This window comes from Ischnura elegans, chromosome 12 (assembly GCF_921293095.1).
Source record: "Ischnura elegans chromosome 12, ioIscEleg1.1, whole genome shotgun sequence".
Lineage (NCBI taxonomy): Eukaryota > Metazoa > Arthropoda > Insecta > Odonata > Coenagrionidae > Ischnura > Ischnura elegans.
In genome coordinates, this window is record NC_060257.1 from 4,157,377 (window position 1) to 4,169,517 (window position 12,141).

At 39.4% G+C, this 12,141-nt stretch overlaps 1 protein-coding gene across 5 annotated transcripts in view; it reads right to left on the reverse strand.

The window, feature by feature from the left end:
- Positions 1 to 4,707: 4,707 nt before the first annotated feature.
- Positions 4,708 to 12,141, reverse strand: part of LOC124169216 (aspartate--tRNA ligase, mitochondrial) — a 33,574-nt gene continuing 26,140 nt past the window's right edge. For 4 of the 5 annotated variants that reach the window (XM_046547737.1, XM_046547739.1, XM_046547735.1 and 1 more), the window contains 3 exons: positions 9,975 to 10,199; positions 8,936 to 9,119; positions 4,708 to 5,014 (listed from right to left, as the gene is read on the reverse strand). In XM_046547737.1, coding sequence (XP_046403693.1) covers positions 4,842 to 5,014; positions 8,936 to 9,119; positions 9,975 to 10,199 — 582 coding nt within the window. In that variant the 3' untranslated portion in view covers positions 4,708 to 4,841. Of the gene's footprint in view, positions 5,015 to 8,902; positions 9,120 to 9,974; positions 10,200 to 12,141 lie in introns of all 5 variants that reach the window. The other variant, XM_046547736.1, reaches the window with a different exon arrangement.

Consider the following 12,141-nt stretch of genomic DNA (forward strand, 5'->3'; position numbering starts at 1 on the left):
GTGCAAACATGAATAATTCGTCCATTATCAACAAGAGAACAGTTTAGACTCTTTAAGACCTTACTAAGGTATTAAATGTTATATTACATTCAGATGCAGGACCATTGTGTATAAATAGTTAGAAATAAACCTTACTTACACATATGTACTTTATTTTGAAGTCAGCTTCAATGCCTCTGTACTTCTTGAATTACATCGTGCAAAATAATAGGTATATCACCATGGCAACAGGGTAACTAAAGTTTGTGTCTGACAGGGAATTTTCTACTGCCCGTTTCGGGAGAAGTTTAGGTAAGTCGCCTACCCTGTGCCACTCAGGAGACCAACAAAATGCCGACCTTGACACTCGAACAATACAACACTCCAAGTAATCAGCCATGACTTTCACCTCTTCGCTGTGCCTCTTAAGTCGACCTGACCATACCACAGTTTCCCCTCACACTTCCATGAACCCTGTCATACTGGAGATTTCGGCCAGAAACTAACTAGGAAATAACTAGGAAAGGGAATATAATATTTGTATAGATTACAGTTAACTCATGCAATGATTCATCCACAATTACTCTTGCTCAATCCTAAGGACAACTCGGGAAGGAAATGTTGATGGCTATTTGACAAGTTCCCAGCATGCAAAAGGGGAATTTAAACATTCGAATATTAAATCATTGCTCAAATATTCGAATACCTCGAATTTCGAATACCTCGAATACTAAATGATGAATGCTGGAATATTTGACTCGGTTGCCTATTCAGCAGGCAACACAAGATTTTGGGGAGTAATTTTGATTTCCTTTGAAGGATTCGAACAGGAATTTAGCTGATTAATGGAATATTTTAATTTTATGGGAACAATTGGGCATATAATTAATTCAACTAACATCGCTTTACCCCCACTCCTGCTGCCAAGTGCTAGCTGACAATCTGAGGCATTTTGTAAAATACAAGCTCTTCTCCACCGGATTTTCTTCAATTATTTTCAGTCCATCTTTGGGAGTTCTCAGGAGATAAGAAGATGAATTGGAATTGCTATCAGGGAGAAACCAAATACACTGAGAAAATATCCCTTCGTCTGGGACTGTAACAATAAAGATTTATAGCACCACTCATAAATTGTAACTTGATACATATATGTTTTCGGAAAAAAATACCACATCAACTTCCGAGAAGCTCTGCTGCTCATATCGAGTCTCGCCAGAATGCCAAGCCTCCGTCATATTTTGACATTTATTTCCTCGCGTAAAATGCTTAAATAGTCAGAAATGTGTCACGTTTGGTCTTGTTCTTTTTTAAATTAGGCGCACATTACTAATATTTCAATCCAATAATGGTGTAATAATAATTTCCGAAAGTCATTGTTAGACACCTTTCGGGCTAGTAGATGACTCATGCAGCAGTTGACCTCCAGAAAGGGGGAAATTCGAAGCAGGTAGGTAGAAAAAGGTCAGTGTGTGAGAAAAGGGGGTGGGAGCGAGACACGTTTTTATTTTTCTCGCGTAACTTGATATTTTTTTCGAAGCTAAGGTCTTCGTAATACGATCCCTGCGCGAGCTGGGATCTATTGTTTGATATTGGAGAAGAGGAAATCGTCAGAGTGGTTGAGGCGAATGCTGAATGGAGGGGGATAGCCGATCGTGGGAAATGCGTTAATGTCACTATCCCACGGCACTGAGTTCCTCCCTATGGTAGTTTCATCTCCTGGGGAAGATTCAAAATAAGTGCCTGCCGTTATTAGCCAAGAAGGACACATGGTAAACACCTCGTCTTATTTTTATCAAGATGGACCCGGGAAAATGGTCTGTGGGGGAGAAATAGTGAAGGGTGAAACACGATTTTATTATTTTCCAGTAACTTGATATTTTTTCAAAGCTAAGGTCTTCGTAACACGATCCCTGCACGAGCTGGGACCTTTTGTTTGATTAGGTAGAAGAGGAAATCGTCAGATGGGGTGGGGTGAATGCTGAATGGAGGGGATAGCGGATCGTGGGAAATGCGCCAATGTTGCTATCCCACGGCACTGAGGTACTGCTGATGGGGGACACCTGGGATTTTTGGATTTTTTCACCCGATCAATTTCGGTTCCCCACGTCGAACTCTTTTCACCGCTCTAACCCGCGAATTTGATGTAGTTCGTCAGCTTGACTAAAACGGCGCTGCATGCACAAAACGACTAGAGTTCTCATTTTTCCGAGTCAACTACCAACGACATGCGAGCGACAGTGTATGACGCAAAATTCAAAGTATTCGAGGTATTCGATACGGTACCTTTGGCATAACTATTCGAGATCTCGAATACTTTCTATTATTCGAGTATTCACGGATACTATTCGCACATCTCTAATCTCCTATTTTCCCCAGATTTTATTACATATGGATAAGAACCATCAAAAGGTTGATGTATCAGTGGATTTTGACATAATCAAACAATTACCCTAACATTGGTCTCTCTCAATAGAGCACAGTGGAGCCCAAAACTGAAATCATAATGCAAGCATGACATACATTGACAAATAAATTTAGGAGGAGCTTCTGGCCCATATCCAGTTTTAAAATTCTGCCAAAACTAATGGAATTTCTTAAATCCTAAGACATCACTGACAGGAAGTACCCTGTTCAAAATTCCCCCCAACTGGATTTCCTCTTCAATTGGTCCCACTTCTAACAAGAGAAGACTACGAAAGAAAGGCAGACTCTGTGCCATAATTTTTGTTTAGTTCAAAAGGCAAATGGAAATATGTAGTTGTTTGGTAGTTATTCTGTCCAACTCTTCCTAGCAATTAATCATTTTAAATGGTAATCGGCCTAATCCCTAATCAGCCTCCCCATTTCCATTGCCCCCACCCTATTATTTGCTACGCAATCAGACTAGTGTGTTATACTCCAACTACATACATACTAAGGTTGCCGGTTTGAGGCGTGGTGAAGCTAATCCCCTTTCCTAAATTTAGCGACCTAATTCTTCTGGAATTCATCTGTCTTTGCCTCTAGGTGCTGACATAGATTTCGAAGTTCTTTGTTGTGTTTTTTCTTTAGCCCTTCATATAGTGATTTCCTACAAGATGTTATTCTCCCTCAAGCTTTGTCTTCTTCTCAGTCAGCTCTACCAAACTACAGCTTTTATTCAACAGCTTATGTCTTCCTTCCTCTTCTGAGTCGTCACTCTTGGTACCAGCTATAACAAAGATTGGATCAGTACCAATCAGTTGACAAAACACAAGACCATTGTCTTTCAGAGGTTTTGTTGGCAGGGGGAGACAGTAGGCCGATGAATTAAGTAGATTAGGAAATTAGAATCTACTGTGTAAGGAAATGAATACCATTTTGTACGTTCCACACGCTTTATGTAGTATTAGTTATTCGTATTTCCTTTCTCTCACACTTGGCTGTTATGGCCCACAACAGATATTTGGAACCTAGAGGAAGATAGCAGAGGAAAAATTGAAGAGCATCCTTACAATTTTATATATATTTCTATGCTGCTGATATCTGTTAACCATTGCATATGGTACAGTAAACTTGTCCAAATCGGAATTAATGGCAATGCTTTAGCTAGGATAAAATCCTATTTTACTAATCGTAAGCAGGTAGTGCAATTAAACACTAATTGTAATGGTGATGCTAATCAGAATTACTCTGATGTCCTTATTTCAAACTGTGGAGTGCCCCAAGGATCCATTCTAGGGCCACTATTATTCATCATTTTTATTAACGACCTACCATCTCATCTGCATCAGAGTAAAGTCATTTTATATGCTGACGATGCTACTACTCTGAGTTTTGGTAATAAGACAGGGGAGGTGATTGATATGGCACGCTCATCAGTAGCACAGATGATTGGCTGGTGTAAAAGTAATAACTTAAAATTGAATGGAAATAAAACATGTTTTTTAAATTTCCATCACAAAATTAGTCCTCCAGAAACGAGTCCTCTACTAAAGACTAATTCATCAACAGCCATTCAGCAGTCTAGCTCTACAAAATTTATAGGGTTGAAATTAACTGAAAAACTTGATTGGCAATATCATATTGAGGATTTAGTTAGCAAAATGGCAACGGGAATATATATGATTTGCAAATTGGCTCCAACTACTTCATTAGAAATACTGAAATTGATATATTATGCCAAAATTCATTCTCACTTGGCTTATTGTGTAGTTTTACTGGGAAACACAAGTGCTGCTGCTAGGGCATTCTCTATTCAAAAAAGAGCTTTGAAAGTTATGGCAAATGTGTCGATCAGGTCTCCTGGAAAGCCATTATTTCTAAAATATAATATAATGACACTACCAAGCATGTACATTTTTTACTGTGCATTATTTGTAAAAAAGAACCCTACCTTATTTTTACCAAACTCCTCGGTTCATGATTATCTGACCCGTGGAAGTGAAAATATACATATCTTACAACAATTATGTGCCAAAAGAGGTCCACATCACTCTGCCTCGCTTATTTATAACAAATTGCCTATGAGTATAAAAAACATATTTCAAATATTAATGTTTTTAAGACAGAATTTAAAAAATTTCTACAGCCTAAGGGTTATTACAATGTAAATGAATTTTTGTCTGATAGTTTATGACAACATGTATGTTTTGATGTCCTCCCTGACAATGTTCTATGTCGCATGTATGACCTACAGAACAATAAAGATATTATTATATTATTATTATTATTATCTGTACAAAAATTTTCACATTTATGTACATTAAGCATTAGTAAAAATGCAATTTTTATGCACAATTATCAAGAAATGCATACAATTCATCAATATGATGTGGCATAGAGCACGACAGTACATAGTGAATTATACTCTAAATGTATCTTACTTTAGCAATAAATAAATTTCACGTTTGCCCTTTTGGCAACTTGATGCTGATGTGATACAGGTCAAGTTCTTCCTGAGTCACAGCTGAAGGCGAGCCGGCCATTATGTCCTGGCCATCGGACCCTTTGGGGAAGGCCATCACTTCACGGACACTTTCTGCACCCACGGCCAAAGCCACCATGCGATCTAGGCCTGCAAAATAAATATCATCACTCATGCAACACTCGGAAAGGCAAAGTACTCTAGGTTCCAAATATCTGTTGTGGGCCATAACAGCCAAGTGTGAGAGAAAGGAAATATGAATCACTAATACTACATAAAGCGTGTGGAATGTACACAATGGTATTCATTTCCTTACACAGTAGATCCTCACTTCATGCTATTAATCTGTTTGTGAGGACTGATTGTAAAGTGAATTCCATCACACCTTGAATCTGCACTTTTTCCTAATGAGAAATCAGTTTTAAGATACAGTACACTCACAATTATCAGTGCTGATAATAGGGAGAGACGGCACGAATAATCGAAAAACACAGATAATCCAAACTTTCATTCAAATTTCATGTAATGTTCATAATTTACGTAAAGCAAACAATATATGTATTATTATCCATGCAGTTGTTCTGTTACTTAAGAGTGCTTCCCAGACTAATTGAGAGCTTTCTTCGCCAGTTCGCGATCTTTTTAGCGGCGATAACATGGTTGTACTCGTATTATTAATGCTCCATGTAAGGCCTGATTTCGAAAACCACACATCCCTGGCTGTGTGATCACGGATGCAGGAAAGTGGTCCGCACGAAACTGCGAGGCTTGGAAAACAGGAGCACGGAGCTCCTGAGAATGCAGCTAGGGCGCAACCGCCTCCGTTTTACAAAGAGGATTCTAACGGAAATAATAAGTGTATCCTCGCATTAATGCTGTAATTCTGATGATTTTGCATCCAATTTTTAAAATAAAGATCGCGGTAAAAATTGAGCAAGCTGTAGTTTTATTTTTTACAATTGGTCCTCACAAACAGATTAATACATAGCATGAAGTGAGGATCTACTGTCTAAGGAAATGAATACCATTTTGCACTTTCCACATGCTTTATGTAGTGTTAGTGATTCGTATTTCCCTTCTCTCATTGGGTGCAAGTGGGAACAAAACCGGCAAAATTTGAAATATTACAAAGCACACGCAAAATCAGCTCAGATCACATGCTGATGATAAGAATTATTTATAGAACCCACTTATGCTGCATTATTTATAGAACCCATTGTAAAACAAGGGCCTACTGTATTGTGGTTCCACAAACAAAAGTCTGACATCTTACATCGGGAGAATGAAGTTCCAAATTCCACAGCTAAGCAAATATGTACTTTGAACTTCTTCAAGTCTTATCAGGGTGTCAACTGGTAAAAAATTACAAAATTCCCAGAGATTTCCAGGTTATCCAGGGGAATAGGGTAGTTTCCTTCATCAAATAAAACAAAAGGCATTGATCGCGATTCGTTACCCAACATTAGTGTATACATAACATGCAAATTGTTTGGTTTTAGAAATCCCAGTTTAGACGAATGGTAATGGTCAATTTTAACCTCACTTGAAAAAGGTCAGATTGGCACCCACGCGATGCCAATCCACGTGACGTCACAGGGACCTAGATTCCATACGAGCAGATAGGAGTTTTACATCGTCTGAGATTACCAATGCATGCATGAGGCACAGAGCTCAGGGAAACATGTCTTAATAATCACCTATTAAAATTGCCCAAGGTCGGAAAGTTTTCTTCGTTTGATAGGGTATTAATACCGTATAAGCGTGTGTAAGAGGTGCACACGTGTAAGAGGCGCACCCCTATTTTGAGCATCGGAGCTACGAAGAAAAAATTTTTGCAGCATTTTTTTTAATACAATCGCGCGGTGTTGCAGATGTACGCCTGGAATTTCGTCAGTTATCGAACTTTCCTCTTTCAATATTAATTGAAAGAGGAAATTTTGATAACTGCGGCGGTAATAGCGGCATAAGAGGGAGTAGAAAGAGTTCCGATCCTCTCTTCGCATACGCCGTTGCTCTACTATGCTTGTCCTATTCACGAACAATTTTGTTTAAATGCTCTCGCAGGAGTATTGCAATAGAATTGCAGCAGTGGAAAATTTTAAGGCAAAACACGACAGGCACATAGCATAAACCTTCCCAAGAGCTTGGACAACAATCGGGGCAATCTCAGCGCCGTAGGATAATAACCACGTCGTAGATTTAACAAAACCACATTCGGCCCTCCATCAGCCAATGCCTCTGCCGTTTTTTTCCTTTCCGAGACCCCACAGGAAAATAGGAAAACATCAAGTTACAGGGGAACAATGGAAACGTGTTTCATCCCTACCCCGTCTCACCAACTGACCTTGATCGATTTCCCAGTTTATGGAGGCCAAATGCTAGGTGAGTCATCTACTGAGCCCGAAGATATCTCGATAGCTTTCAATAATTGTATGACACGCACGAGGTTCAAAAAAAAGAAAGATCTAACGCGATGCATATCAGACAGAATTTGAGTTTTTTAAGCTCTAATTGTTTGACACAATGATTTATAGTTACAACAAGGCTACTAACATTCAAAATAGTCCAAACATGACAATTTCGGAAGAAACAAGCGTAGCATAAGCGCATTCAAACAAGACGAGACGGACTGGAAACTTTAGGCAACGCAAACTGCGTATATCACATTGCTGCGCCTTCACCCCTTCGCTTTGAAGGCAACGACGTCACATGCAAGATCGGACGTGTTCTTCCCGTGCTCCTTTGCTCATAGCCTCGTAGCTTGAAATACGGAGGGGAGGGAGCGCGCCCCTTCCCCTCCATATTTCGTTGCTTGCTTCGAAGACGGAGGGATCGCGCTCCTTCCCTGGACCTCTCCTTCCGCGCTCTTCACTTATAAGCATTTCTGATTTCTTCCATCCACAATTTAGTCCAACAATGAACACACTCGTTCGAATTTTTTAAAGCGCAGGTCTTGGCACCAATATAATTTTCAGTTGCAATAATCCTCATGAAGATGAAGAAGATTTTTGGAAAATCAGGTCCTCACCTTAATGGAAATTACTTGGCAAGACAGATATTGACTATTGACCAGGTATGTCATTCAAAAATACACGTTTCTTTACGTTTGATAACCGATTACTATATGCAGTATAAATGCCGCAGGATGCCCACTCGTGGCAGTAAATTTAGCGCGCCCTCCGGAGCAAAAAACCCTCGCGCAATCTTTTCCATGTTCACCTCTGGGGTACCGACAGGACGGCGCGATGCTTACAAGAAAAGCAAACAGGAGCATCTTAAAAAAACGTCACTAAGGGAGAAACTCCCCTGCCTGCCGCTTGTTTTTGACCTAGGATTACAGATGACTGACTCACACTGAAAACCAAGGCCACTCAGTTCCCCTTAGACTTGCGACCGGTGAAGGGGAGGGGGGAGGATAAGAAGTTTGTGTAAGAGGCGCACCCTCATTTTCGGCGGCAATTTCTGGGAAAAAAGGTGCGCCTCTTACACGCACTTATACTGTAATCCTTATTTAAGCCAAGCACTACCTGCTAGCAGTCTGCATCATAGCTGCGCTCATAGCCTCGCACCAAGGTGGCCTCACACGGCAGCAGCCGCTACCAGAACGACGTCACAAGGGCTTTTCCCAGCGTTCATACTTAGCCGTCGCATTTTCGTGCGCTTGAAATTTTTCACTTTTCATTTCATTGTGAAAATAGATATTTTCATTTAAAAATCTAAAAGAGTGAAATGCGTACTCCAGAAGTAATAATCTTTCAATTTATGCAATCAATAAAAAATAGGAAATTTGTTTTACATAGTTGCCATCCAGTCCTAAACGTTAGCATTTTTGGGGTAAAAATTACTGGGGCGGTAAAATTAGTAACCACAGGAGTACAGTTGAGTGAAAACGTCTTGTAATGATAGAAACTTATCTATGAATGCAAGTTATCCCAATTACATGAAGTTCAATAAACCGTCTACCAAGTCCATAAAACTACAGCTCATACATTAAAATTGCCATATGCCTATTGAGGTGCATTGAAGGGCGATACATACCTATGTAAATGACATGTATATGCACTCACGTACCGAGGGCAATTCCAGCATGTGGGGGGCATCCACTGCCGAGGGCCTGCAGTAAGTGAGACAAAGCCTCACTGTTGATGGCCAGTTTATCGAGGATCATTCGCTGCAACCCTTCGTCATGGATGCGGGCCGAGCCACCTCCAATCTCACAGCCATTGCACACCAGGTCATAGTGAAGACCTCTCACCTGAAGAAAAAAACACTTGCCCATCAACACAACATTTATAACTATGTAGACACTACTATTTTTTTCAAATCAGTGGATTGTAACAGGTCTCGGTGGGAGAGAATAGAAACATAAAGACATAATCTTGTAAACGAAATTGAGGCAGCTAAAAACTCCACCGAATTTCAATGCAGATGGTTCCAGGGAGATGCTGCTAAATCAGCAGAAGATTGGTAGTTGGCGTCCACCTTGCATAATAATAATAATAATAATAATAATAATAATAATAAATTTATTAACCTTCAATTTTACAAGGCAAGGCAAGGCTTTTTTTAATTATGAGTAAAGTATTCCACGATGGGGAGGCGATCCCTCAAACTTTACAATACAAGCAGCACATGATATCCATAAGGCCACCGTACATCCTTGTAATGCAAGGTTTATACCACGCAAAGTAGAAATCAACAGTGCAAGCTGGGGCAAGTATGCAGTTAATGCACACAATACAATCATTAAATCTAACATAAATCGAAAAGGATGATACATTTGTAATAATGGAGTATCTTACCCATTCACACACAACAAAAGATTTGGGGTGATTAGCCAAGGACAACATAAGGAGTAAGGGAAACTACATATCCTTGAGAAGCAGAAGTGGCACCACAAACTTTGTCCTTAAACTTTTGAAAGTGACAGTACAATATCTTAGAAGTTATTTTTGTATTTATGGATGACACTGATGTACTTAACTTCTTTTTCATTCCATTTGCATGAGAACCTTGGGAAAATTAAATAATAATAATTTTTATTATTGCTTCGGAGGCCAGAGCCCTGCAGTGAGGCTGATGTGATGATGATGATAATTGTAAAGCACACCTTGAGTGGTTCCTGGGGCAGTAAGTGAAGGTCATCTGGGTGGGGTTGCGTAAAGGGATGGTGCGCAGACTCCAATTCTGTCCCTATCTCATTGCCTTCCTCCATGGGGAAGAACAAGGGGAAGTCCTCGACCCACAGGAAACGAAAGCCTTCTTCTCGCACTCTGACTCCTTTGGACTCCAGGAAGTCAGCCACTGTCAGCCGCAGCCTACCAAGAAAGGGCAACTGTGGCCCAGACACGCAAGACAAATACTCAATGTCAATGATTCAGTCAACACAAAGGCCACCAAAGATGTAAAATACAAAATAATGAATATAAATGTTACAAAAGCCTGGCATCAAAATCAAGGTACAAGACATTTCACTGGGGAAAAATTTAGATAAATTAATAAATTGATTAGATACGTTAACTCAAGCGACGCAGCATATGCATCCTTGCTATTACATTCATATATGGCGCTTTACATATTTATCACGCTTCAATTAAGATGAAAATTAAGCCAACAATTTAATTGGCTACATCATGAGTAGGCACACAGCCAGGCATCCACTTCAAAGGGTGTGTAGATGGTGTGTTGGTTGCCTATGCTGGCAATTCTTTTGTCAATTCCCAAGCATCGGAAAACCATAAAGTTCATAAAATGAGCCATGTATTTTGCTTGCAAAGTGCTGAAAATTTTAGCTGTCCTTGGTTTTTACTGAAATGACTGTAGTTACAATGGCTTAGTCTCCATAGGGTTATGTTTCCAAAATCCACCTGATTTTTCAAAACTTCAGGGCTCTTGGTGGTAGTTAATATTAGTAGATGGTGGTAGTAAATTGTAGGGATGAGTCGATTCCACTTTTTTTCGATTCCAATTCCGATTCCTTCAAATCGATTCCCGATTCTCGATTCCGATTCCATCGATTCTTACTCCTTCTAACAGGTGGGATTTTGATTTATCTGTAGCATTGCTGTCATTTAAATTTAAGAATTGAATAGAATAAAATAACTCGGGATGGACGGATCCAGGATTTTTGGAGCCATATCTTTCGAATCGGATATTTTCGAATCCAAATGCATTTTCAAATTCCTGCAATTATACAAAGTCATTATTCAAGTTTATTCTGGGTACATACAATCATTGGAATCCTTTTTAGATTTTCGTACACATTTTAATATTTTTATAAATTAAAATTTATTTTATGGGCTTTCAAATTGTTTTTTTTTAATATCTTTACATACTCAGGGCCTAAACTGTTACGCTTGGGTTTGGAAATGAAAATAGGAAAAATCTTAGGATGAACCACTGACCAGTGGCGTAGTGAGAGGACCCCCAAAATATAAAAACACAATTACTTTCCTTCATAAAAGGAAACAAAATATTTAAAAATCATGAATTTACAAAAATGAAAAATGAAAAAAATGAATCTTTGGAAAATAAGGTTTTTTCTATTATGAAGGGTGTTAAAATTAGTTTGAAACCCTCTCATTTGTACCCTTTTGTTTAAAAATTTTCCCCCCTGGTTTTGGACCCCCTTAACTAAATTCCTGGCTACCCCCCTGCCATCGCCTGAATTCAAATTTTCCTCACGCACGTTTCCCCCGAATTTTACTTTCTCATCGCATACGGACTTGTGTTTCATCCGAAAATGCTTCAGTATGGTGAGGTGGATTTAGCACATCCTCGCGATAATTTACGCCACAGTGCACGCACACGGCATTCATTGGTTCTCCTTATCTCAATGGAAATGTTTATACACAATGAAAGACATTTTTATCGGAGTATCATTAAATTGAATTGCAACTGCGCAATTAGCAACACAATTAACAGTATGTAAAACGGCATTATCGTCACGTGCGACGAGGTGCTCGACCGCTCAGCATGAGGAAGGAGTGGGCAGCAGAAGCGTGTAAAGGAGAGGAGAGGTGGAGGGGAAGGAGCAGTGGCGTAGCCAGGACTTTCAACCGTGGGGGGGGGATCCAAAACCAGGGGGGAAAATTAAAAAAAAAAAACCGGGTACTAAATAATGGGTTTTAAACTAATTTTAACACTTTTTATAATAAAAAAAACTTAATTTGCTAAATAAAAATTTGTAAATTCCTGATTTTTCAATATTTTGTTTTCTTTTGTGAAGGACAATAACCGTGTTTTTATATTTCGGGGGGTGGGGTCCGGACCCTCCC